The 27,978-nt window shown below is 38.7% G+C and overlaps 1 protein-coding gene, 1 long non-coding RNA gene and 1 other non-coding gene across 3 annotated transcripts; all 3 read left to right on the forward strand.

Annotated features, from left to right (window-relative positions):
* Positions 1-1,241: 1,241 nt before the first annotated feature.
* On the forward strand, positions 1,242-6,055 carry LOC136232768 (uncharacterized). Its single transcript, XR_010690606.1, has 3 exons — positions 1,242-1,374; positions 2,701-2,773; positions 6,044-6,055. It is a non-coding gene; the product is annotated as an uncharacterized lncRNA (long non-coding RNA).
* Positions 6,056-6,351: 296 nt separating this feature from the next.
* On the forward strand, positions 6,352-7,887 carry LOC136232244 (uncharacterized). The gene is made up of 4 exons (XM_066021299.1): positions 6,352-6,503; positions 6,939-7,041; positions 7,121-7,240; positions 7,357-7,887. Exons 2-4 carry the CDS (start codon positions 7,036-7,038, stop codon positions 7,726-7,728), a joined length of 498 nt encoding a protein of 165 aa, XP_065877371.1. The 5' UTR covers positions 6,352-6,503; positions 6,939-7,035; the 3' UTR covers positions 7,729-7,887.
* Positions 7,888-13,024: 5,137 nt separating this feature from the next.
* LOC136234321 (small nucleolar RNA R71) lies at positions 13,025-13,131 on the forward strand. Its single transcript, XR_010691210.1, has one exon. It is a non-coding gene; the product is annotated as a small nucleolar RNA R71 (small nucleolar RNA).
* Positions 13,132-27,978: the final 14,847 nt, after the last annotated feature.

Raw genomic sequence — 27,978 nt, forward strand, 5'->3', positions numbered from 1 at the left:
TCCCTTTTTGGCAACAAGTTTTGGCCACGACATCAAATCTCGTTGCGAAAAACATTTCTTTCGCAACACAAATTCTTTGGTCGTTACCAAAGGCCGTAGCCGTAAATACTGCTAGAATCTCCCTCTCAAAAAATTGGCGGGGTGTATATGTGTAAAAAAGGTAACGTGTTTGGCAACGAGACAGTTGTTGCGATAAACAAAAGTATATACAACAACGATTATATGTCGTCGCTGTAAATAGAAGTATGTACAACAACGACTAGATCTTGTTGTGATAAATGGATGTACTTAGAGCAACGACTTTGTCTTGTTGCGGTAGTTGGAACAATTTATAGCAACGACGTTATGTCATTACTTAAAATATTAGTTAGATTGTTTAAAATATAAGTTCATTAATACATATAGCCACAAAAATTGTTGTTGCAAAACATTAAATTTAGATACGAAGATTTTAGTCGTTGCAAAACATTGTTGAAATTCCCTCCAAAAATTTCGTTTGGCGGGATTATAGGAAATATTGGTCAATTTTAGCAATAAGGGGATCATTGCAAAACGTTGTTGAAATTCCCTCCAAAAATACTTGTTTGGCTACAATTGAGTAGTTGTAAAACAATACTCCTAACGTTTTAGGTCAGGAGCAATTTTACCATTAACGTCTAAAATGGTGCAATTTTACCCCTAATGTTGGAAGCCATAAGCAATTTTATCCCTAACGTTAATAAATTGGGTCAATTTGAGAAATATAGTTTCTTTTTGTACGAATTAGACAAAAAAAAAATTCAAAAATTCACCGAATTTATAAATATTAATCTCAAATTCTATTATTAAATTATAAAAAATATGAAATCTTTTTTTAGAACGAATTGTTATGCAATTTGTTCATAATAAGGAACAAAAATATATGTGTTTTTATAATAGTGTCTGAAATTGACCCAATTTATTAACGTTAGGGGTATAATTGCTCTTAGCTTCCAACGTTAGGGGTAAAATTGCACTATTTTAGACGTTAGGGGTAAAATTGCTCCTAACCCAAAACGTAAGGTGTATTTTTGCACTTTAACCCATTAAAAATAAAAAGAAAAGTATTAATATTAATATATTTAATAATCCCCACTTTAATTTATTCAGAAACTTTTCACCTACCACACTTTACCTTTCGGCACTGCGATTCCCAAACCCTGCAATTCCCTTCCGACGCCGATTTCAGCCCCACCTCGACGCCGGCGCTTTCCATGGCCACACTGATCCCGGCGTTGACCTAGCTTCTTCTCTTCTCATGCTCTTCTCCTCTACTCATCTCTGGTGGCGCTTTCCTCCTCTTTATTTAAACCGGCGATTTCAGAAGCAGTCATTGTTGAAATAAGCACACAACAGGTACCATAACTCATACTATGATTTAAGTTAAAAAAGCTGCTTAGTTTTCTCAAATGTACAAAACCATAAAAAATTCAAACCAAGTAAACTATCTAATTACCCAAGTAATCTAAGAAGATACACAAACCATGATGTTAGCACTTGAAATCTTTTGATATAAATTTGAAGTATTATGCATTTTTTGAGATATTTTAATAGATAATTTGTTGTAGATGGTGGTTTAACTTAATCAAAGAATTAAGTAAGAAAACATCTGCTTGAACTTGTTCCTTCCAAACCAAAAAGTATTAGGTCAGTATAATTTCCAGTGGAAATTAAGGTTTTGTGAATTATTGTGGTATATATAGTACGAATTATAAAACCAAAGGCAACCAATGTTTGTATTTTGGTATATTAAAGACAAACACTTGCTACTCTAATTATTTAGTGGGTACATTTTGGCCATCAAAGTCAAAATTAATTGCATTAACTTTTACACCTTAAACTAATTATTCATTTTTGTGCATCCAAATCCCAGAACCCCTCAATTGTGAATTAACCCACTTGTTTATACTGACCTTTAAAAGGCACATTCAGATTCCTATCCAAAAAAAGAAGAAAAAAATGTTTCAGTAGAGCCTGACTAATATGGGCATATGAATGAATGATAATATTCCAAGAAAGGATAAATCTCTCTAGAAGACTGACTCAATTTTCTATTGTGACTTTATTCACAAACTGTAAATTTTTGTTAAAAATATGAAAGTCTATAACACAGGATCAGGTACCTACATTTTGTTCCCTTAAGATCAATTCTTCAAGTTGTTTCTTACGCACTAGACAAGCCTGTATCTATTATGCTAGCTGTCAAGGCGTTCTAGTTCAAAAATGTTCCTAATGGATTACTGAACCAGCCTTAACCTTCGTGGATATCATGTACAAACTCAATATCATGATTCATTCTGTTGTAGCTATTATAAACTATATATAATCACACAACACAAATTAAAGAAAAAAACTTTTTACAATCTTTTGAAGTTCTTCTTCCTCCGGCTGCTGCTGTACTTGGAATTAGTCTATGTTTACCTAAGGATTATGGTTGTAAACAAGCCAAGCTGAGCTGCAGCTACTTTATCACTTCTGATGAAATTAATTCTATTTGCCTAGCAACAATAAGTATATGAATAAAGTAAACAGCTCCATAATAGTAGCAAAACAATAACAGTAACTCATTTTTAGAATTAAAATTTTCTGCATGTATTTAATAATAGTATATAAATAAAGTACACAGCTCTATAAATGTCTCATTTTTATTCATTTATTACTTCTCACTGGTTCTGTTTGCAGAAAGTGCGCACCTTGGAAGATTTCAGGCGACAAAGTAGATTCTTGTTGGTTGTGTTCAACTGGAAAAATTAAGGTCAGACACTTATTTCAACATATGATCTGCTTCTTTTTCTGATTTGTTGCAATTAGATGGCAAATTCATTGGTAACATGAATTGGATAACATGAAAACTATTTCTCTCTTGCTGGAACTTGGCACATGCTTTTATTGGTTTTTTTTTTTTTTGAACAAGCTTTTATTGGTCTTATTGCAATTAAGTACTAGAACTAATTGATTGGTTTAAATAAACATTTCTCTTGCACGTGATTTTTAATCATCTTGAGAATTTGAGGGTATGATTTCATTCCATATATGTTTCTGTAATTTAAAGTTTGCATCTTTCATATATATAACTAACTAAAATTTGAATTTTCAGAGCATGATAAATTTAGGTTATTCACCTTTTACAAACTAGTATGTTACTAGTTTGAACCAGTATTATTGCTGGTTTTTGAACCAGTAGTGTATTACTGATTTAAATAGCAATAATATGATAATATTACTAGTTTAAATATTAATACATTTTCTTGTATCAGTAAGTTTATTGGCATTTAAGCTAATAATAAAAAGGGGATTGAATATAAAATAAGAGACTATTTTATTGATCTGGACTTGTGTTGTTATTATTGTTATGGATTTTTTAAATGTTTCAGTTGAATGGTAGAATGAATGTATAACAACTATGTCTGGATGCGTTTAACCAATATGAGTTTAATGTTGAAGGGGGATTAAAATATATCCATGGATAAAGAATGGATGAAACTAAAAGATCGAGGTGCTTCAGATTATGTACAAGGGATAGACAAGTTTTTAGATTTTGCATTCGCAAATTCTAATGCATATGAAGACAACAATGTTGGAACAACAATTAGATGCCCTTGTAGTAAGTGTGCGAATGTGCATTTGAAAACTAGAAGTGCTGTTCGATTTGATATATTGAAGAATGGATTTCTGCAAAGCTACAGTATATGGAAAAGAATGTTTCTGTGAACATCATAGGGACATTGATGGATATAAAGGGTAAGACTAAGGATACCATAAAAGCTCGGTTGGATTTGGTAAAAATGGATATAAGAAAATATCTTCATCCAATTGTTGATGGAGATAAAGTACGCATACCTGTGGCATGTTATACATTGAAAGATGATGAGAAATCTGCATTTTGTGAAGTACTTCAAAATTTAAAGACTCCTGATGGATATTGTTCAAACATTTCTCCATGTGTAAAAGATAATGGTCGAAAGATATCATGTATGAAAAGCCATGACCACCATGTATTCATGGAGCAACTTCTTCCAATTGCTATCCGTGAACTCCTTCCAAAATGTGTTTGCGAGCCATTGATTGAATTAGGCTCGTTCTTTCGAAACTTATGCTCAAAGAACTTGACCATGAAGGATCTTGATACTCTTGAAGAACAAATTCCTCACACATTATGTAAATTAGAAATGATTTTTCCACCATCCTTCTTCTCTGTCATGTTACACTTAGTCATTCATTTGGTGGCGGAAGCGAAAATTGCGGGTCCTGTAAGATATCGTTGGATGTATCCTATAGAAAGGTATATGCAATTACCATCAATATTTTTATTCTGCAATTCAATGACTTGTTACCCTCTCTTTTTTCATTTCCTAACTATAAACTTTCATATATCAGGTATTTGCGTACTCTAAAATCTTATGTTCGGAATAAAACGTATCGAGAAGGTTCAATTGCCAGGGGTTACTTGGCCGATGAGTGCTTAACTTTTTGTTCTAGGTATATGGATGATATGACCACCAAGTTTAATCGCCAATTTCGGAATGATGATTGTGATGATAAGCTATCCAGCCCAAGTAAGTTGGACATTTTTTGTCCAACCGGTCGTCCTTTTGGAAAGCCAGTGCCTTATCATATCAGTTCTGAGGAGTTTGAACAAGTTTACTTATATTCCCTCCATAATTGTGATGAACTCGTGGAACTTGTAAAGTAAGTTCACCTAATTCTAGACCAAGAGTAATTTCTTAGCCAACATATCTAATTCCTTAATGATGTCATATTAATTGATATATTAGGGAACACAAAGAAAGACTTGCCATTGAAAATCCATCCCTTAGGAGCATAGAGAGAAGACATAAAGCTCAATTTCCAGAATGGGTTCGCAATCGTGTATGACATCTCTTTAATTTATTTGAATTCCATGAATTTGTTTAGTTCATCTATAATAATGGTTTGATCATTTTTTGCTATGAATAGGTGGAGCTTATGTATAAAGAAGGGTCTATTGATGAGGACTTGTATTATTTAGTTTATGGGCCCTTACGCACAGTTAGGCATTACAGTGGATATATTGTGAATGGATTTAGGTTTCACACAATTGATCGACAAGAAAATAGAACAACTCAGAATAGTGGTGTCATGGTTCGAGGGGACAATGAGTTATATAAAGAGTATTATGGTGTCCTTAGAGATGTTTATGAGCTACAATATCCTAGTGGAAATCATGTGTTTGTTTTTAAGTGTGATTGGTATGATGTTCAACATCAAGGAAGGGGGTACAAAGTGGATGAATATGGAATAACTAGTCTATGTAGAGAACGATCTTTATCAACATATGAGCCATTTGTGTTAGAGTCGCAAGTGGAGCAAGTGTTTTATGTGCCTGCACCAAGAGACACCAATTGGCTTGTTGTGATAAAGACAGAGCCTCGAGACGTGTATAAGATACCTGAAATCAACAGTGATGAGAATGAGTTAGATCAAAATGACATTGAAGCAGTTCAACAAGAAAGGTGTAGAGATTCTAATACTATCACAAAACAATCAGTATATGTAGATACTATTTGTTTGGCTACAGATAAATTCGCGGTGGAAAGAGGGGCTGATGTTGTGAAATGGGTTACCAAAGAGTTGGAGAATATCAATGAGCCAAAGCACAAGAAGAAAAGGAAGAAAAGCAAAGATTTCGATGATTTTATTGTTGATGATGATGTTGTAGAATGAATCTTATATTTCATGCTGATCTTTTTCTGTTCATGACTTTTTTTTAGCTATGTGCTCATGTATCTTTTTTTTTCAATTTTTCTTTAAGTAATCTAGTTCTGAATGTTATTTAATCTCAATTTTCTTAACTGTGGTTTAATTTTTGGGTGTTCTTAATTTAATATTTACACCTGTGTACTTAGTTTTCATTGTTTAATCGCTGTCTTACTAAGATAAATATAGTGGTAGGTTTACTTAATTTATTGTTGTTGTAAATCATGACAAGGCACTAGATGAACTTATTCAAAAGTTTGGTAACTTCTGTCTTTTTGTTTTAATGTAGATATGGTGGTGCAAACTCAGGAAAATCTATCAAAGAAGAGGATCGGGGGTGGACTTGCAAAGTCTTTTAACCCTTGTCAGACTGAGCTTCAACGCATTCGGGAAGGTAATATTGGCAACCCGAATATGGTGGAACAAGGTCAAGCTAAAATAATGAGGAAGAATGTTGAAGGTGGAAAAAAAAAATCATGTGAACTCTGCCAATAATGAGCCTTTACATAGTGGGGAAGATAATATTGATATTGGTGATATTGGCAATGGAAACATGGTTGGACAAGGTCAAGCTAAGATAGTAAGGAACATTGTAGGTGGAATAAGAATCTATGTAAACTTTATCCATAATGAGCCTCTAGGCTTTGAGGGAAGTAATATTCATATGGATGATATTGGCTCTAATACTCATAGTCCTGCATGTGAAGAAAATGGATACAATGATCCAATGCAGCCTTCAAATGAACCAGGTAAAATTCTTATCTACTGCTTTTATTTTATGTTTTAGTTTTCTGATTTGTACATAACTCAGTTCGTCATATATGCCATTATTTGCTTAACCGTTGTGTGTATAGAACTATACATTGTTTTTAATTCCTGCTTTTTTTGCTTTGCTCACTACACAGTTATGTATGCGTGTACAGAGTCCAACAGATTCAGAAATTATTGACTTTTGCTTTGCACACAACTCAGTCCTATATATTGTATTTACTTTTTTGTTTTATTTTTCTGTTTGCACACAACTGAATTGGTCAAAATCTGCGTGTACAGAGTCCTAATATTGTTCTGTTTAGTATATATGGTTGTACAAAGTTCTGTGTTTCTTTTTCAAACTTATTACATGGTTATGTATTTTAAATTTTTCAAACCAATTCTCCTACTTTGTCATGTAAATTTCAATCCAGATTGAGTTACGATAGCAGCGGAATATATTTGGATCAAGTTAGAAAGAAGTGGTATAAACACACCACAGGGAACTTGACTTTTACTGAGGTGGAGCATATGTTGGTAAGAACTAAGTAGCATAATGTAATAAATAGTGTGACATAAATGAACATGTACTAATACAAGCTAATATTCTATTTAGACTAAAGAAAATGATGGTGTGCTTCCTCCTGCGGATGTAGTATGGCTAGCTGAACATACACGCACAAACGGTCAAGGAATACTAGAGTGGGTCAATGATAACCGCTCTAAAAAAATACATGTAAGTTCAAAGAATTTGGCTTATGTTAATATATTTCTCTTATGGTTGTTGCTATTGAATCTTCTACCATCACAGTTAAATGAATATTGGAACTTAGTTGAATGAAATCTTTGTAGGAACAACTCCATCAACTTGTGGAAGACAAGGATAAAGAACCTGAAGGAGATGAAACTCATCCTCAAACACAAGAAGAAATGTTGCTTCATGTACTTGGCCCAAGATCTGGCTACACCCGAGGCAAAGGCAGTGGGTATGGAGGTTCAGCTAAAGCACAATTGCAACATGAACAACAACAGAACATGTGCAAACAACAAGATCAGATTACTCATCTACAAAGTGAGTTGGAAGGAAGTCAAAATCAGATTGCTCGTCTAGAAAGTGAGCTGGAAGCAAGTAAGAAGCAAATGGAAGAATATAAAGCAGAACAAACATCCTCTATGGCAGATATACACAAGAGAAAGCATTTAAAATTTACAATACACGTTTAAGTCATTATCCTGCATAGAGGATTTACAAAACAAAAGTACATCACAAGACTCCAAAATGCCTAGATGAGAATGGACTGACACTGCTGGTGCGACCTTAAGCAAGGGGTGAGCTGCCTACTCAATAAACATATTACGCATATATGTATATACAAAAGTAATGTAAAGAGCACAAAGCAAAATATATCATTAGTACCAAGTTAGAATTTATTCATTTGTTTCACTTATTATAATAATACTTATCTTAGAAAGTCCTTGCTGTACTTAAACAATATATATAAAATGGTCCTTGGGCCCAATCTGTATTCCGGCTCACTAAATTCGGAATACAATCATCTGTGCTACGGAGGAGTTGCACTCAACTCACGTACTCATATATCTCAACACATGTGCTTCCGGCTCACAGTATTCGGATAGCACTCTCAACTTGGACCATTTCACATATCCATCTAAGCAAGCTCATATTCATTTATAATCCAACCATTATTCAGTTCCAGTATGTGCATAAGGCTCAACATGCCGTATTTACTCATAACACTGCAACATACTCAATCATATCACTTTCTTATCAATAATAACGTATCACAAACACTCAAACATTATTCACATCATTCACATCAGATTCAACCACATCTCACACTCAACAAGTCACAAGGAACAATACATTCATACACATATATAAGCAATATGCTTACCGTCGCACTTGGTTCGATCTATTCAACACGATCGGGTGTGCATTCAATTGCACCTTGTCCTCCTAATGTCACATAACATTTATACCATTAGCCTTAACATAAACTTAATGACAATATACACTAATGAATGCTCTATGATTTACAAGACACTAACTCCATAAAAATCCTTTTGTCTTAGATCATCACATGACCTACTTGCACACATTCTGCCATAACTTTCTCTATATGAATCCAAATGTCATGTTTCTTGAACCTACTGAAACTAGACATATATGGGTATAACATATCCAAAATTCACATTAATATAACTTTTACACAATATATGGCATGCAAAAGTATTATGTCATATTTCCAGCCAAGAAACAGACTACCCAGATTTGCATCTACCATAATTCACTCAACCTAGCTCACACTAAACACAATGGATTGTCAAATCCTTTTACAAACATATACTTCAAGTAGTTAGGAACACTTTTGTATAAATAAACTTTCCTAAATTATGACTCTAAGGTCCTCAAAATGCTACATCAACATGGCTGCCTCACATGACATTCCATTTCGAGGCAGTCATGATCCATCTAGGTTTTCTTCCTCTATATATGGAATTAAAGTCCCATATTTTACAGAGGGTTTCATAACACATATAGGAACATAGTTTATTCTTTATGTATCTTCAAATTCGAAAAATATCAATATGAAAAACATGCTCCACAATTACTGAAAGCAGTACCCTAGATTTCTGTTTAGGGCACTTGATACATATCTTTCATTTGGACAGCATATAACCACTTTAAACAACACCAAAACTCAACAAACTCAATCACAACTCATCTACAACAAATCCTATAATCATACCTAGGTATTTCAGAATCTCCAACTCATAGAAAACAAGCTAAAACAACATACTAACCTTCAACTTGTGTCTATCACCTAGTATGCTTCCTAACTTGACTTGTTTGGCTTGAAAATGGAAGAAATTGGAAGATTTTTCTTTGGAAGGTGTTAGGACATGAAACATGAAGGTTTTCTGAAGCTTTGGTCGAAATTGTGGCTGAATATCATAAGGATTGAGGTGTGCACATCCTTTGTAAAATGAAGAGGTGTATTGTGTCTTAATATTGGGGTGACACCTCATACTTGCTCACAAACCTCAAATTCAGCCCTCCTAAAGTGTAAGTTAATCAATTTAGGACATATGAATTCATTCATTCATTCATTTAAGTCCTAAATCAATTAACCAATCGTTACATCTTAACGACACACTAATCGCCTACTAATCGCACGATAATCGCATTATGCATACAAAACTTCTACTGACAATGAGATGAATCTAAAATGTATGTATTAAATCATGAAAACATATATGAATGTGGGAAGACTCATATGTTAGGGTTTTGGGGATGTTACATATGGAGAAGCGTATTATGCAAATGATAACAAGGAACAAGATGACTAGGTACAATTATAACTTCATATCCCTTATTTTTTGCACAGATTAGTTAGTATATGTAGTAAATTTGGTACACACTATCTAATGTTTAATATATATAGTAAATTGATATATCACCCTTTCGTGGATGTAGGATTTAGTATACATGTGTTTGTTATGATAAAAGTTCACTGCTAAACAGTTTCCTTGATTTTTCTCAATATTTGAGTTCAAGTACAGTTCTACTATGGAATTTCACTTCTGAACTTGTATTTTTGTTCATCAAATTTATTGATGTGGTTAGTGTTTTAATGGCTAATCAGTGCAAAGTCAATTTAGATTAGTTATGGGACAATTTAGGTTAGAAATTGGAAAATAGATAATCATAATTATATAAACCATTGTTTTTGACTTTTTATTCTTGCTAATTGGCATAGCAGTAGCAACTAGTGGCATACTTGAGAACCACTTGAAATTTACTTGGAGATATTCCTGCCACACATTTCAATTTAATGCTAAAAATATATGATTGAACTGTATCACTCTAATACAATATTCTTATATATTGATTTTGGATATTTAATTAGTATTATGTTCCTTTATCATATAGGGTAAATTACTTGAAGCTTCATTTAAGTGTGTATTTTTTAAACCTATAAATATGCTTATCTTATGTTAGTCATGAATATTTTATTAGATCATGGCCACTAACCTATAAATATGCTTATCTTTTGTTTTATTTTTCTTATTTAGGTTGGAGTTTGATGATGATGATCATAATGATGACAATGATGATGACTGAAACTGAAGTATAAAGAGGATCTATGCTTGAGAACATACCACTTTTTTGTATAGCTAACTAGCTTGTGGTTATAATTTTTTGTGAACTTCACACTCAAGCTTTTTGCCATCTTTGATAATTTTTGGACTATGTGATGGTGATTCATTAGATTAGTTTGAATGGAATTAGATATAAGGATTTTCTGTATGTAAAATTACAAGAATATATGTTGAATTGGTATTTAATTATGGTTATTAATGATTAAGCTTCTTATCATGAATTATTGTGAATTATATATATATTTGTATATTTACAAATAAAAAGAAATTATATATATATATATTCAGGTGTTTTGTTTGTTTTGCAACAACAAGTTAATTGCCAAAAATGAGGCTCTATAGTAACGACAAGATATTGTAGCGAAACAATTGTATATATGGCAACGTTAATGTTGTTGCTAAACGTATGCAATATGGCAACGATGACTCTTGTTGTGAAAAAGGAAATATATGACAACGCTTCATATTGTTGGTAAACATAAAACTATTTTATTGCAACGATAACCCTTGTTGCTAAATATAAATATATATAGCAACGTCGTTTGTTGTTGCAAAAGGAATACTCTAGTTCTTCGCATCTATGTTCCATATTTGGCAACGTCAAATCTTTCGCAACAACGATGTTGTTGCGAAATACGTATTTTTGGCAACAATGATGAGGTCATTGCGGAAATCTTTAGCAACGGAATCTGTCATTACGAACGGAAACATGAAATGTCGTTGCCAAATATAGTTTTGGCAACGACAACTTTCGTTGCCAAAAAATGATTTTCTTGTAGTGATCGCTTTGTTCATATTAAACTCGATTTTATCTGCTCCTATCCTCAAGACTACTTTCCCTTCCGACACATCAACTAGAGCACGTCCTGTGTTCATAAACGGTCTACCAAAAATTAGTGGACAATTAACGTCATATGCAAAATCTAATATAACAAAATCGGTAGGAAAAATAAATTTATCGACTTTGACTAAAACATCTTCAATTATACCATATGGTCTCTTAGTGGTTTGATCCGCTAATTGCAAAACCATATTGGTGCGTTTGATGTCTTCTTCTAAACCTAACTTGTTAAAAATAGACAACGACATTAAGTTTATACTTGCTCCTAAATCACAAAGACAACTTGGGAATTCGATATCTCCTAACTTACACGGAATAGTAAAACATCCGGGATCTTTGAGTTTAGTGGGCAAATTACTTGACACAATTGAACTACAGTCTTCAGTTAACGAAATGGATGAAATTCCTTCCCAACTGATTTTCTTTGAAATCAAATCCTTTAAGAACTTACCATAGTTAGGAATTTGCGTAATTGAATCCATGAATGTCAAATTAATGTGCAAATTTTTAAGTTTGTCTAAAAACGTTAAGAGTTGTTTGTCATAGTCCTTATTTCGGACTTTGTGCGGAAAAGGTGGTTTGGGTACAAAAGTTTTTGTACTTGAGTCAATTGGTGAACTTTTTGTGTTTAAGATATCTTCTTTGGGCTTTGGTAAATCAGTTCCTGGTAATGTTGCATCTCCGGGCATTTTTGGACCTAGATAATTTTTCCCTGAACGAAGAGTGATAGCCTTTACCTGCTCTTTCGGATTTTCTTTCGTATGGCTGGGAAGACTTCCCTCTTTTCGGGATGGAATTGATTTAGCAAGTTGACCAATTTGGACCTCCAAATTATGGATGCTAGATGAGTGGTTTTTAATAAGCTGATCGAATTTATTTTCGATCCGTTTAAAACCATCATCGTGATTACTTATTTTTCCACTAATAGCATCTATGAATTTGTCGATTTTAGAAGATAAAGTATTAATCGTATCTCTTGACTGATTTTGATAATTACTGGCACGATTTTGATTAGCATTTGCATTATTATTATCTTTCCAGTTAAAGTTAGGATGATTCCTCCATCCAGAATTATAAGTAGTAGAATAAGGATTATTAGTTTGGTTTTGCCCTTGGACAAAATTTACATGTTCGATCTCACTCATATTTTCATAATCCACGTCCGTTTGGATTAGATTACCATTGGTATCGCACGGTGCCATAAACCTATCAATTTTGTGCGACAAAGCAGAAAATTGAGCTTGTAACATCGCGACTGGATCAAGTTCCACTATACCTTTAACTGATGATGTGGTTGAGGATGATGGTTTCGCCACCGGTATATGTCCACGTTCCGCGGGCCACATACTGCTGTTGATTGCCATTTCCTCCAAAAGTTCTCTTGCTTGGGCTGATGTTTTCTTCATAAATAGCCCTCCCGACATGACATCTAATGAACCTCTAGTTGTAGGATTTAGTCCATTGTAAAATGTTTGCATTAAAAGTTCAACGGGTAATTGGTGGTGTGGGCATAAACGTTGAAATTCTTTAAAACGTTCCCAAGTCTCATAAAGAGTCTCATTATCATTTTGAGAAAAAGATGTTAACTCTTTTATGACTCTTGCGGTTTTTGCTAAAGGAAAATATTTTGATAAAAAAAGCTTGGGCTAATTGTTCCCAAGTTTCAAAAGTTGCGGCTGGCATTGAAGTTAACCACTCTTTGGCTCTATCCTTCAAAGTGAAAGGGAAAAGGCAAAGTTTGATTGCTTCGGCAGTTACATCTGGTATTTTAAAAGTGTCACAAATTTCAAGGAAATTTGTCAAATGGGTGTTAGGATTTTCGTTAGGTAACCCGTAAAATGTTACATTATTTTGCAACATATTAAAGCTGGCTTAATTTCAAATTGGTTTGCGGTGATTCTGGGTCTAACTACACTATTGATTACACCGGCCACACCTGGCCTAGCATAATCCATAAGTGTTGGTGGGTTTGCCATTTTTTCCGGCTCGGTATGTGTTTTTACTGGAGTCTTATTTTTGTTTTTCTTGTTTTTCTTGTTCTTTCTAATGGTTTTTTCAATTTCTGGGTCTATAGGGTCTGGTACAATGCCTGAACTTCGAGAACTGCGCATGAACCTGAAATCTTGCACGAACCGAAACTACCTACAAAACAGAATTTGAAAAATAAATAAATTAGTAAATTAAAATTAATAAATTACAAAAATTAAAATAAGTATGTATAAACCTAAATTCGAAATAAAACACGAAAAATCTAAATTTTTGTTACAAATTTTGGCGTTCCCCGGCAACGGCGCCAAAAACTTGTTGAGCGATTTCCGTAAGTGCACGGTATACGCTTGTAGTAATAAAAGATATCGAACCCACAGGGAACGCTTTTTAACTAAAAACTTATTCAATTTGGTTTTATTCACGTCTTTAGGTTTAACTAAAAAAAATCGTTTAATTGATTGTATTGGTTCGGATAAATTAGGATTAGATAAGAATATTATATTGAACTTAGAGAACAATTCTGTCTTGAGATTTTGATTATAAGACAGACGCTTTCGTATTTGGAATAAATCAAAGGTATAAAACTTATTTACATTAAGCAAAGAAAGCAACTATAACTTTGGTAAGATTATGAACATGTAATAATACAAGAATTTATGCAATTAAATGGCTTTGAACCGTAGAAATCTCTCTGGGTCGGAGCAGATTTATACCTTAATCAAATTAGTATTTTATATCCGATAAGCCGCGGTCACGATCATATCTTCCATAAAAACTAATTCTTTCAAGTGTTCAACAAAGTTTCTTTATAAATATGATTGTATAAAACGTTTTAATAAAAACACCAATTTATCATTTTCAAAATCATTTTGTCAGAACAATATCAAAATAACAACATGAAGAATGTATTGAATAAAATAAATATATCATTAGTGAATTGTGAATCTTCACAAGTTAACAGAGAGGAAGAAACATGGATAGCATTTTGACGAAAACTTTGAGATCCGGGTTGTCAATCTTTCCCTCAAACTCCGTAGGTTTGTCAGACCTCTTTGCGCTTCAGCCGTTAGTTCTTCTCGCTGAATCTTCGGAATAGAGACCGGTCAGTCCACTACCAGAATGAAAACTTGTCTCTGATCAACCTTTGAAACTAAACTAATACTACTGTGTTTATAACTAATCTAATAACAACTTGTGTACATCAAGTTTGTTTATACATAAATGAAATCTAACTTTCTGACTCTTTCTGAATCAGAAACTCAACATAATAACTCTCTGATTTCTCTATCTTTTCTAACTTAGCCAACTCTGATTTCTTGAAATGGATCACTTATTTATAGTTGGTGAAGGGTTGTAAATGAAGGGTCATGTCCGCTGGTGAAGGGTCGCTTTTATCCAAATGAACAGACGCGTTTTTTGGAATTAAACATGTGAAATCTGTGCAGAATTCTTCGCTGTCTCATATGAGATTCCGAGAATCTCAGTCGCGACAGGGGGTGAAGGGGCGAGCTGAAAACTTCGAATTTCCGGTGACTGGTGTTTGTATGTCACGACTGAGATTCTGAAAATCTCAGTCGTGACAGGGGCTTTTTTCCCCGTCTCTCGGCTGCTTCTTGTCTTCTTTGAGTCGGTCTCCTGATTGATACGTATTCTTGGCACGTAATTTAGGTTTTTCCTCCGTTTTAGCTCCTATTTGGATTTAACCAAATAATTAAGTACCTTGCATCAAAGAAGTAAATAAAGACGTAAAAGTTCTCTAAATGAATATAATTAGCACGATTTCAATATAAATTTAATGTATTTATATATGATATTTTAGGTATATTTTGGGCTTAACAGACACCAGCGACGTTGCTTGTTAAAGAGGCCTCTAGGCCTCTAGCAAGTTTTAGGGCTTAAGCCTTTGCCCATTTACTTTGAACCATTCTTGTGCTGCGTTGGAGATTTCAATTGCCCCATGAGGGAACACTTGAGTGACTGTGAAGGGCCCGGACCACCTAGACCTAAGTTTTTCGGGGAACAACTTGAGACGGGAATTGTAAAGCAATACCTTTGACCTGGTACAAAAGTTTTACTTTGAATGTGTTGGTCATGCCAACGTTTGGTTTTTTCCTTGTACATGAGGGCGTTCTCGTATGAGAACAAGCGGAATTCTTCCATTTCACTCAACTACAGCTTCCTATGGTCTCCGGTAGCTTGTTCGTTGAAATTCAAGAATTTCAAAGCCCACATGGCTTTGTGTTCTAATTCGACGGGCAGATGGCATGCTTTTGCAAAGAGAAGCCTATAGGGTGACATGCCTATTGGGGTTTTAAAAGCTGTTCGATAAGCTCAAAGGGCATTGTCCAGCTTGTTTTCCCACTCTCTACGGGAACAACCTACAGTTTTCTCTAGGATACGTTTTCTTTTCCTTTTCGAGATTTCTACCTGTCCGCTTGTTTGCGGGTGGTAGGGAGTAGCTATCCTGTGGGTGACATCGTATTTCCCTAAAAGCCTTTCAAATTGTGAGTTACAAAAGTGGGTGCCCTGGTCACTTATGACTGCTCTAAGTACTCCAAAGCGTGAGAACAATTGTTTCAAAAATTTGATAACAATTCGGGCATCTGTAGACACCGAGTCGGAGGACCTGTGATGAAAACCCATAACAGACGGTTAAAGCGGTTGATTCCAATAAATAAAAAAAATAAAAAAAACCACGAAGAGATCCTGAGGGATTGCGTGTCAACGAATAGGAGGCTCGTGGGCGTCCAACGGTGTTGGGAGAGCGCCTACCGGCGTTGGGCGAGCGCCCAACAGCGTTGGGCACACGCCCGACGGCAGTTAGGCGCACGCCCAACGACGGTTGGGCGCGCGCCCAACCTGCGCTGGGCGCCCGCCCAGCGCCTGTGGGGGTGCACGCCCAACCTGTGTTGGGCATCCGCCCAACGCCTGTTGGGCGTCGCCCAACTCAAGGTTGGGCGTCGCCCAACCTGCGTTGGGCGTCCGCCAGTGGCGGAACCAGGACCCCTGTTAGACAAGGTGCCGCGGCCTAATCTCCCGGGCGGACCGGGGGGTGGACACCTCATGGCGACGTAAGCGGTGATTAGCGCCGAAAGCAACCAATCATGGAATCAAACTGCTCGGCAGGACCGGAGCTCGGAGCATGGAAGAGTCGCCACCCACGAATGGGAAAATGAACACCGATCCCTTGCGGGAGACCGGTGAGGGTTCGGGAAACTTAGGTACGAGCCGAGAAGGCTAGCTCCTTTCCGGAGAAAGGCTACTAGGCACCCCGATATCGCCCGGTTATGAACCACCGGCCTCCTACTCAGCGTGTTAGGCGATAACGGACTAATCGCATATTTCTTTAAGTTTAAAATTCATTTGAAACCTTTTCTTTCTCGTTTTGAAAACCGTTTTGAGCATATATTATTGAAAGCCATTTTGGTAAAGAATCACCCATTTACATCAGTTCAAAATACATAGGAGAGAGAGGGGGGAGAAGAATTGATTTGTTTACAATGTGATTTATGCTTCGTATTACACACTAACTCTAAACTAAGCTCACTTCCCAAAAATGAGTTTATTTACATGGTTCGTACCTTAATCGCCGTTGGAACGATTTAGGTACGTTTCAAAACCCTGTTTAATGACGTTCACTCGAATCGTCGTTGGAATGACTCGAACGTTTGAAAATGTTGAGATAAAAGCCTTAACAAGAAAACGTGATTAAACATACAAGTCAATTTATTTTGTTCAAAAACCATTTAGTTAGGAAAACAATTCAAAAGCTCTATTATTTACAATTAAAAGCAATTTTAATTACAAGGTTCGCTTAATCCGTCGTTGGAACGAATTAAGGTTTTAAAATGTGATGTTTTAAGAAATGGTTTAAAAATGTCAAGAAAACGTTATTTACACATTAGGAATATCTAGAAAACTTTAAGTTTAAATAAGCAAATTAAACTCTCTTTTTGTGATTTTACTTTCCCCTTTTCACTCAATTAACCTTTACTTGAATATATTCACAAGAATGAACCATTTAAATCCCCAAAATTCACCAAATAAAACAAATTGGAAATATATACATATAAAGGTCAAAAAGTGAAGTGAATACACATATATATATATATATACATTTTCATCTAAAAATAAGGATATATCTATAGATTAAAAAAATAAGTAAAATATACTAAATATACGTATAATAATGATAATGAAAGATACTAAGTATAATACACTTTTATCCTAATTAAAAACATGTAAAGCAATGAACAAAGTTCATTAAGAATAAGAAAATAAACCTTATATCCCAAAATAACTATTATAATAAATATATAGGAAATAACCCTCCCAAATATACATATCAAAATAACATCTAATTATCCTCAAAACATCTACTAATTAATTACCCCAAAATGCCCAAGTAAATAACCCTCTAAAATAATACCCAATATAGTTTAAATGAGTTAAAAGAAAATATATACATATAGCCTTGCAAAATCAAATTAATGAAAAGGATACCCAAATGTACAAAATAAATAAATACATAATAAGTAATTATTAGTTATATACCTCAAAAATAATTTAAAAAAACATATTGCATAATTGTACATATACATATACAAGAATAAATGTCAAAAAGATGAGGAAAAGGTCCAAAAATAGACTTTGTAAAATTCCACCAGCTTTACCGACGGAAAATCCGTCGGTAAACCGCTTTTAGTGACAGAAATGGCAAAGTTAGAGAAACAGCCCCAAACTTTACAGATTTATTCAAAAGCTTTAGATTAGATTTATTCTATCGTTTTGGACCTCCGAGCTACCCAAATTGGATCATAGCCTATAACGGAGAATCCTAAAACGATGTTTTATTTTAAAACATTATTTAGAAATATTTTTAAAACTTATAATTACAACGTTTTTATTAATCCCGAACTACCTTTGAATAGGATCACGGTTCGTATTGGGATATTAAAACGAGGTTTTTATTTTAAAACAAAACCAAACGTTTATCTAATACGAGACGAAAATTAAATAAATACGAAAAATCAAATAAAACGTAATAAATAAATAAATAACTAAATAAATAAATAAATAAAATTATAACATAAAAATGAATGAATAAAGGAAATAAATTAAATAAAATAAAACGAGTGTAGTCCTCGGATAATACCTTAAGATCGGTATCTGACAGTCGAAGTCGGTCGATTCCACGAGTTGTGATTTTCCGGTTTTTTGTGTTTTTCGTCTTTTTAGTAAAAATTTTAACTTTTGGGAAATTCGGACTTTTTGAGAAAAAATTATTTTTCTCAAAAAAATTCACTTTCTCTCTCTAAAAATGTCTATAGTGAGAAAGCTCTCCCCAAATCCCTCTTCTTTTCTTGCATGGGGATCCGTGCCTTAAATAGGCAACGGGTCCCGGAAGTCTTTGGGCGACGCCCAAATAAAATTGGGCGTCGCCCAAAGCCAGTTGGGCGAACGCCCAACTTTCGTTGGGCGAACGCCCAACTATCGTTGGGCGTACGCCCAACCTCGGTTGGGCGTGCGCCCAACCAGCGTTGGGCGCGCGCGCCCAACTGACGTTGGGTGTTCGCCCAACGAGCGTTGGGCGTCCGCCCAACGTCGCTGGGCGCTCGCCCAGCGGCTGCCGGGCGCACTCGCCCAGCGGCCGCCGGGCGTGCGTCCCGCGCTGTCGGGCGCGCGTGCCCATCGGTTGTCGAGCGCGCGCTCCGTGCTGCCGGACGTGTGCGCCTAACGGACGTCGAGCGTGCGCCCCGTGCTGCCGGGCGTTCGCGCGCAGCGAACGTCGAGCGTGCGCCCCGCGCTGCCGGGCGTGCGTCCAACTGTCGTCGGACACGCGTCGGCTGCCGCTAGGCGCTCGCACCACGTCGCTAAGCACTTGCGAGCCGTCCACTTGATGACCGCGACTCCCACTAACTTCTTCCCTTTTTATTATATATTTTTGCTTTAAAAACTTCCGGAACCAACCGCTTCAACCGTCTTGTTACAGGTTTTCGTCACAGGTACTCCGACTCGGTGTCTACAGTTGCCCCTACTTTCCTATTTTGACAGTGATGTGTGTGTTTTGAAAACGTTTTTTGCTAACGCAACACATGCAATGTAAATATATTAAAGTAAAAGACACGTAAAGAGTAGGAGGAAGAATACCTGACCTCTGCGCTGCGCGATCCGGCATTATCTTCAATACCTTCCGTCCTTGCCTTCGAATCAGCTGCTGGCGGACGTTCTTCTTAAGGACTCTAGCCTAAACTGACTGCGGGTAAAAATGGCTCAAAAGCAACCCTAGTGCATGACCGCGAGTAAAATGGCTCAAAAGCGACCCTGGTCTACGACCGTGGGTAAAAACGGCTCAAAAGCAATCCTGGTCTACGACCGTGGGAAAAAAATTGGCTCAAAAGCGACCCTGGTCCACGACCGTGGGTAAAATGGCTCAAAAGCAACGCTGGTCCACGACCGCGGGTAAAAAGGCTCAAAAGCAACCCTGGTCCACGACCGCGGGTAAAATGGCTCAAAAGCAACCCTGGTCCACGACCGCGGGTAAAATGGCTCAAAAGCAACCCTGGTCCACGATCGCGGGTAAAATGGCTCAAAAGCAACCCTGGTCCACGACCGCGGGTAAAATGGCTCAAAAGCAAAGAGGTTCTCTCTAACAATTCTGAATTCTAAAACACTGTCGTCTGTGTTTTCACTGGAGCTACTGTCTCGGGTACTTGAGTGGTTTGATAGGAACGTCCTTTTGTCTTGAGTGATTCAAACTAACAATTATTTTTCTGTTGACTGTCGTCTGTATTTTGATTGGCGCCACTGTTCTATAAATTTTGGCTGTCGTTTGGAGTCCTATCTTGATATTATTGGTCACTGTTTGGAAGAAACGCAGGTTGAAACGGACTGCAAATCGGAGGTCTGTGCACCTGGTAAATAATTATTTACTTTTTACCTTTATGTCACATCTTACCTTTTTCACTATTTACGGGAATGCCATTCCTTTTCCTTATATAAGGTGGTGGGGTTTCATTTCAACCCCACACCTCTCTCTTATCTCTCTCTCTCTCTAACTTCTAATTTGGATTATTCTCGGGATGGATTTGGATAAACATGATGGCACGAAGGGCATGGATGCGGGTTTTGTGAACCTCACTACAGTGGCCCCTTTCCAGGATCCTACCTCACATCTAAGCTGGACCCGCTCTAACCAGGTAAGTACTTTCTTACTTCCTCGTCTTTTGACTAGATTTCTAGGCTTTAGTAACCCTACTTTGAACATGATTTGCATGCTAACCCCTAGGTTGTTTTAGAAGACTTTAGCTAGAAAACATGAATTTCTTTGCCCGCAAGTAACACTTCATTTGTCTTTTGAAAGAATGTGAACTATATGCATGTGAATAGTAAAACTACGAACCATGCCTGCCAACATTAAAAACATGAATAGTGCACGTGAATAGTGAAAACGTGAATAGCACACGTGAAGCGTAAAAACGTGAATAGTAAAAACATGAATAATGCACGTGAATAGTAAAAATGTGAATAGTGCACGTGAATAGTAAAAACGTGAATAGTAAAAACGTGGATAGTGCATGTGAATAGTAAAAACGTGGATAGTGCACGTGAATAGTAAAAACATGAATAATGCACGTGAATAGTAAAAACGTGAATAACGCACGAATTAAATGTTAAAATTGGATCGATCTCTTTGCCAATGCGTGCGAGAGTAGATCAAAGAATAATGAATTAATCAAATCATATACAAACAACCCTAAGAACGAGATTCCACAAAATGACGGTCCTAATTGACAAAGTGTCTCTAGGTTGGATTTGACCGAAAGAATAGCTAGATTAACGAGCTTTTATTAGACGCAAGCCTAGGAATAACATTCCAACTTACCTGTTCCGTTCTTTCCAGATTATTGGCATTTTCAGGACCACGGAAGATATTCGTGTGTGGTATTCCATGCTTAGCACAGCGGCGAAAGCCCGCGTGCGAGAGTTGGGCTTCGAGCCCTTCATTTTAGTGTTGCCCCACGCCAACGGGGTGTGTGACCGCTTCGGCCTACGCGCCCTATGCGAGAGATGGGTTGACTCGACCTACACCTTCCACCTCTCATTCGGGGAGATGACGATCTCGCCCCGCGACTTCTCCTTGCTGACCGGATTGCGGGGGAGTAGTATTCCGATTCCCTTCTCCTTCGATATGGTGCGTCCACGGGTTGACCGCGCCAGGTTGGCTGCTCTGATCGGACCAGGAGTCTACACGGGTGTCAAGTCCACCCCGATGAAGTTCATCACTACTTCTGGGCTTTTGAGTCGTAGGGACTTTTGTGGGACAGACGACGCTGATCTGGCTGTCCGCAGCTTCCTTTTATATGCTTTAGGCGAGACGATCTTCCGCACCAAGAGCGGGACGATACACGCGGGTCTTATTCAGGCCTTCAGCGATTTGGATGTCGTGTCGTCTTACGATTGGGCAGGAGCGGGCTTGGCTTACTTGTACAAATTTTTGGATCTGACTTGTCGGAAGCGCAAGGACTTCGACGGTTACACTTTTGCTCTCCTGGTACGTGGTTCATCCTTAACTTGCCTTTTTTATCCTCTTCGCGATTTCTGTCAATAACCTTCGTTTCTACAAGCAGGTTTGGGCCTATGAGAGGCGGATTCTTCCATGCGAGCGTCAGCGCAGACCGCGGGTAGTTAGGCCCCCACTTATGGCTCAGTGGAGCGAGTTTGGTCTAGGCACTGAGGAGAGGCGGACGGTGGCGCAATTCCTAGCTTGGATCGATTCACGGACTTTGGGGGAGGTGAACATCTTCTAACTACGCTAGATTTTCGTTTGATCAGACTTGACTTTTCTTTTTTTTTTTGTTTTCAGATGCGATTTAGGTGGGATGACCTTGACTTCGGTCCTGATTACGCATACATTACCCGCATCCAGGGGCAGTAGTGCGTTCTTACCGGCCCCTGCGTGCGGGCATGGTACTTGGGCGATCGGGGTATCACCGGGGTTAGCGCCTCGCACTGGACACCTGGCAAGATTCCCGTGTCCATGTTTGCTGTGCGGACCATGCCCCTATCGGACAGTCACCGTGATTTGCCCCTAGAGAAGTATGGGACCATACCGGGGGCCGCGCTCTCTACTTATCGACATTATTGACCTCGAGGGACGCCACTGAGGTTGCGATGGAGGTGGATCCCGTGGCAGACGTGTTTTCGGCGGAGGCTGTCGCCGCAGTCTTCGGTCGGGAGGAGGTTCCGGTGAGTGGTTCAACCTATTTATTTTTATTTACGAGATAGTTAATGGTATTTATTGTGCCTTTGCTTGCAGGAGGGTTCCTGGAGGAGTGCCCACATGTCAGATTTCTTCGATGGTGCCCGGGCTCAGACATCTACGAGCGAGCCGACACATTATGCCGGCGAGTCCTCTGGCGCTGCTCGACCAGAGTGGCCCCCTCTAGGCGTACCCCTCCCCGACTTTGAGAGGGATTTCTCGACAGTTTGCTATGAGGAGTCCGGAGTGGCCTATGCCGGTGTTGAGATGGCTCCTCCTGCTTTCATGTCGAGGATACCGTTTGATCCCTCAGACGCCCTCCAAACTTCGAGGGAGACATATACCGACTATGTGGGGCTATCCGGTTACCTCAGAGATCGACTCAGCTTACGTTGCGCCAGCCACCTGGTATGTATCTTTATTTTATTTTAGTGTAGTGGAATGTATGCACATATGTATGTATGACTTCTATTCTTGTTTGTATTTCTTCTTTTTTTTATATCTGTCTTTTCTCTTTTTTTTTACAGAGTGATCTCCATGCACATGAGCGGAGACAGAGCGAGTCGCTGTGGGAGGCCGATGCCAGGGTCGGCCAAGTCTATAGGGAGAGGAACGATCATTGATCCATGGTGATGCGGGCAGAGACCGAGGGGCGTCTTGCTGTCGAGGAGAGGGTGCGGTAGGAGACCGCGGGACGCCTTGCCGCCGAGGAGAGACTCCGAGTCGTCGAGGAGACCCTATCTGCGGAGCGGGCGTCTCATCTGAGGGACTTTGAGGCTCACTGGAATTTCCCTCCTTATTAGGCTTATCATGTACAGCTTCGTAGCTTTTATTAGAATTACCCCGATGTATAGCTTGTGTATAGGGAGAGTGGTGGATAGTATGTAGGCTTTTTATTGTGAAAAGAAAGGTAAGAAATGTATGACTCATGATTCGTATTACTGTGCATTCAGTAGATTATAACGATTCCAATCATTTTCTTCAAATATATTCATGCCTTTATTTATTTACAAACAACAGAAATACTTAGCCTCTTATACATTATTTTTATAATTGCTCAAGATATAACTATTGTTACCAGGACCCGCCTTTTCGGTTTTCAGATCCCAGCGATTTTTCATCTCCCCTTTTACTATCCCGAAATTTTCAAATGAGCTCCCTTTCAGGTTTTCACCCATTGGGATGTCCCTTATTGTTGCATAGGCCGCCCTTTGCGGGTTTTCAACCTATCGGGAATTTTTTCTTTTTTTATCTTTTTTTTTTTACGAAAAGTATTTCTTAAGCCTATCCAGATTGGTAGGTTCGGAGAACTCCATGCCGTCCATAGTAGTTAACTTCACCGCTCCCTTGCTTAGTACCTTCTTCACGAGGAACGACCCTTCCCAGTTTGGCCTAAACTTGCCCCTCGGGTCGGTGTGCGTCACTCGGATCTGCTTTAGCACCATATCCCCTTCTTTGATAGGGCTGGCCTTGACCTTTTTGTTGAAGGCTCGGGCCATCCTTCTCTGATATAACTGCACGTGGTAAAGGGCTTCCATCATTTTCTCGTCCACCAATGCTAACTGTTCACATCGCTTCTTCACCCATTCCATCTCGGGAATCTCTGCTTCTACCGCGATTCTCAACGATCGTTTTTCAATCTCAATTGGCAGGACTGCTTCTGCCCCATACACTAAGGAGAACGGTGTTGCCCCAGTTGACATCCTAACCGTCGTGCGATAAGCCCATAAAGCAAGCGGAAGCTGTTCGTGCCAGTTCCGGTGCGATTCTACTGTCTTTACAAGAATCCTTTTAAGGTTCTTATTTGCCGCTTCTACTGCCCCGTTAGCTTGCGGGTGATATGGAGAAGACCTGTGATGTTCAACACCATATTCCCGGAAGAGACTTCTCACTTCCCCTTGAAACTGGACCCCATTATCTGTGATTATGTGATGAGGCACTCCGAATCTAGTGATTAAGTGTTTTTCGATGAACTTCCTCATCTGCTTAGACCCCAACTTGCCGAACGACTCTGCCTCTACCCATTTGGTGAAGTAATCAATGGCAACTGCGATGAATTTGTGTCCATTTGACGCGTTAGGTCTCACCTCACCGATGATATCAATGCCCCAAGCTGCAAACGGCCAAATGGGTGCCAACACGTGCAGTTCCATAGCTGGTAAATGATTATAATCTCCATGGATTTGACAATCATGGCATTTCTTCGCATACTCGTGACAATCTCTTTCCATGGTGAGCCAATATAAGCCTTGTCTTATGATTTTCCTTGCCAATACCGCTCCTCCCATATGGGCTCCACAAATTCCCGAGTGTACTGACTCCATTGCCTCACGGGCTTCTCCCTCGTTCAAGCATCTCAGTTGTAACCCATCGACGTGCCTTTTGTAAAGCAAGTCATTGTGGATGACGAATTGCTGAGCTAACCTTCTGATCACAGCCTGATCCCTAAGTTCTGATTCCGTCGGGTATGTCCCACTTTTCATGAAGTTTACAATGTCGAAATACCAAGGCTTTTCATCTGTCCCCAACCGCATTATGTCTTCGTAGCATGGTTTGTGAGACCTCCTCAGCACCAAAGGCTTCGAGGCAAGGTTCCGAGGGTTATCCCATACTGACACCAAAATGGCCAAAGCATCTGCTGCCTGGTTCTGTGCTCGAGGAATGTGATAAAAATGACACTCGCTGAATCTCTGCACCAATCCCTCCAACTGGTCTAGGTATGGACGCAACCTTTCTTCCCTTACTTCCCAGTTTCCCTGCGCTTGTTTGATAATCAATTTTGAGTCGCCCCAAATTTCAACATATGATGCTCCCAGCGCTGCTAATGACTCCAACCCATAGATGCACGCTTCATATTCGGCCATATTATTGGTGAGAGGGAAGGATAGCTTCTTTGCCATTGGGATCCTTTCTCCTTCTGGTGAGATAAGTAGCACTCCTACCCCAGCTCCATTCGAATTAACTGCTCCATCGAAAAACATTTTCCACGGTATCACTTCGATCGCGTTCAAGTGCTCATCGGGGAAATCATAGTTTACCTCTTCCTCTTCCGCATTTAGAGGCTGATTGGCCAAAAATTCCGCTATGGCTCTCCCCTTAATGACCTTTTTCGTTACATATTCGATGTCAAATTCAGACAAAAGCAACAACCATCGGGCTAGCTTCCCTGTTAGAGACGGAGTTCGGTACAGATACTTCACGGGATCCATCCGAGAAATAATGATCACCTTGTAGGATTGAAAATAGTGCCGTAGTTTCTTTGTTAGCCATACTACTGCCACGCACGTCTTTTCGATCATGTTATACTTAAGCTCGTATTCCAGGAACTTCTTACTCAGATAATACACCGCGTGCTCCACACCGGTGTCCCCTTCTTGGGCCAGCATTGCCCCAATAGATCGCTCCTCGATCGCTACATAGAGGAGAAGCGGTTTTCCAAGTTTAGGCGGTCTTAAAACCGGTGGATTAGACAAATAGTTCTGGATAGTCTCCAATGCTTGCTGGCACTTATCATTCTAAACCGTTGGTTGATCTTTACGTAGCAGCTTAAAGATCGGCTCGCAGATCGCAGTGAGTCGTGCTATGATCCGACTGATATACTGAACCTGCCCCAGAAATCCTCTCACTTCTTTCTCATTTTTGGGTGCTGGCATTTCCTGTATGGCCTTTACCTTGTCGGGATCCACCTCAATCCCCTTGTTACTGATCACATAGCCTAAGATCTTCCCCAATGAAACGCCAAAGAAGCACTTTTTCGGGTTCAACCTTAGCTTGAACTCTGCAATTCGGGCCAAAAACTTTTCAAGTGCCGCGAAATGCCCCTCTCTTGTATCCGACTTGACCATCATGTCGTCCACATAAATTTCTACCTCTTTGTGTATCATATCATGGAACAGTGCCGTAGCCATCCGTTGATAAGTTGCCCCAGCATTTTTCAAACCAAACGGCATTACTCTATAGCAGTAGGTTCCCCACTCAGTCGTGAACGAGGTATTTGCCTTGTGCTTTTCTGTCATCTGAACTTGCATGTAGCCCATGAAGCCGTCAACATTCATGTGCAAGATGCTCGATGCTGCATTGTCGATTAATACGTCGATGTGAGGCAATGCGAATTCATCTTTGGGGCACGCCTTGTTAAGATCTCTATAATCGACGCACATTCTCACTTTGCCGTCCTTCTTCGCGATGGGCACTACATTTGCGACCCAAGAGGGATAGTCGATTACTTCGATGAACCCTGCTTCTAACTGTTTCTTCACTTCCTCTCTGATCTTATCTTCCCATTCCGGCCTCATACGTCGGAGTTTCTGTTTCACGGGCTTATCATCGAGGTATGTTGGAATACGGTGAGTTACGATTGATTGATCAATTCCTGGCATGTCTTCGTATGTCCAAGCAAACACTATTTCGTATTTTTTAATTATTCTCTCAAATTCTTTCCTCTCTTCAATAGTTAATTCTTGAGCAATTTGTATAAGTTTAGGATTTTCATCCGTGCCAAGATTAAAAGTTGACATTTCTATTGTATTGATTTCAAATGTAGGCATGTTATATGAATGAGAATGCATGGAATGATCACGATCAACATCAAGCAAGTAAGCAAAATCAGAATTCATTTCATTGATAGTGTTGGTGAGTACATCATCGGATTCAAATAAGGCAGTAATACAATTCTCATCATCAGGGTTCTCGGGTTTCTCATAAGCTTTGGAGGTACCGGGTTCATCCACCGCTCCCATAGTGGCCTCAATAGTGATGACTTGTTCCTCGGCATTCAAATCTAGCATCATGATCTCCTCGACGAAACAGCTTGCCTTTCCTTTGCCCTAGTCGGTAACATCATTGAAGATCTCGAAGCCTGACAGAATCTTTCCCTCGGTGCTAGTCCATGACTCGGGAGTCCCCGAATAAACCTTGCCGTGCCCCTCATTCACAAAATACTTCCTTAGGCCCACCTTTCCTTCACCACCTGTGTTGGACGGACCTCCCAGCTCATATCCTAAACCCCTCTGGGTTTTCTGACTCTTAAAGTCCGGAAACTCTGGCAACCCTTGATGGTGTGCTCCCAAGCCCATACCAGGGATGAAGCCTCCTTTCATCATCTTCACCACATCGGTGGTCATGCTAGACTCATAGATCCCAGAAACTTGGAATCCGGAGAAAAGTTGAGGCTCAATTCCCAATGCCGCCACCGAAC

Source organism: Euphorbia lathyris, chromosome 6 (assembly GCF_963576675.1).
Source record: "Euphorbia lathyris chromosome 6, ddEupLath1.1, whole genome shotgun sequence".
Taxonomy (NCBI): Eukaryota; Viridiplantae; Streptophyta; class Magnoliopsida; order Malpighiales; family Euphorbiaceae; genus Euphorbia; species Euphorbia lathyris.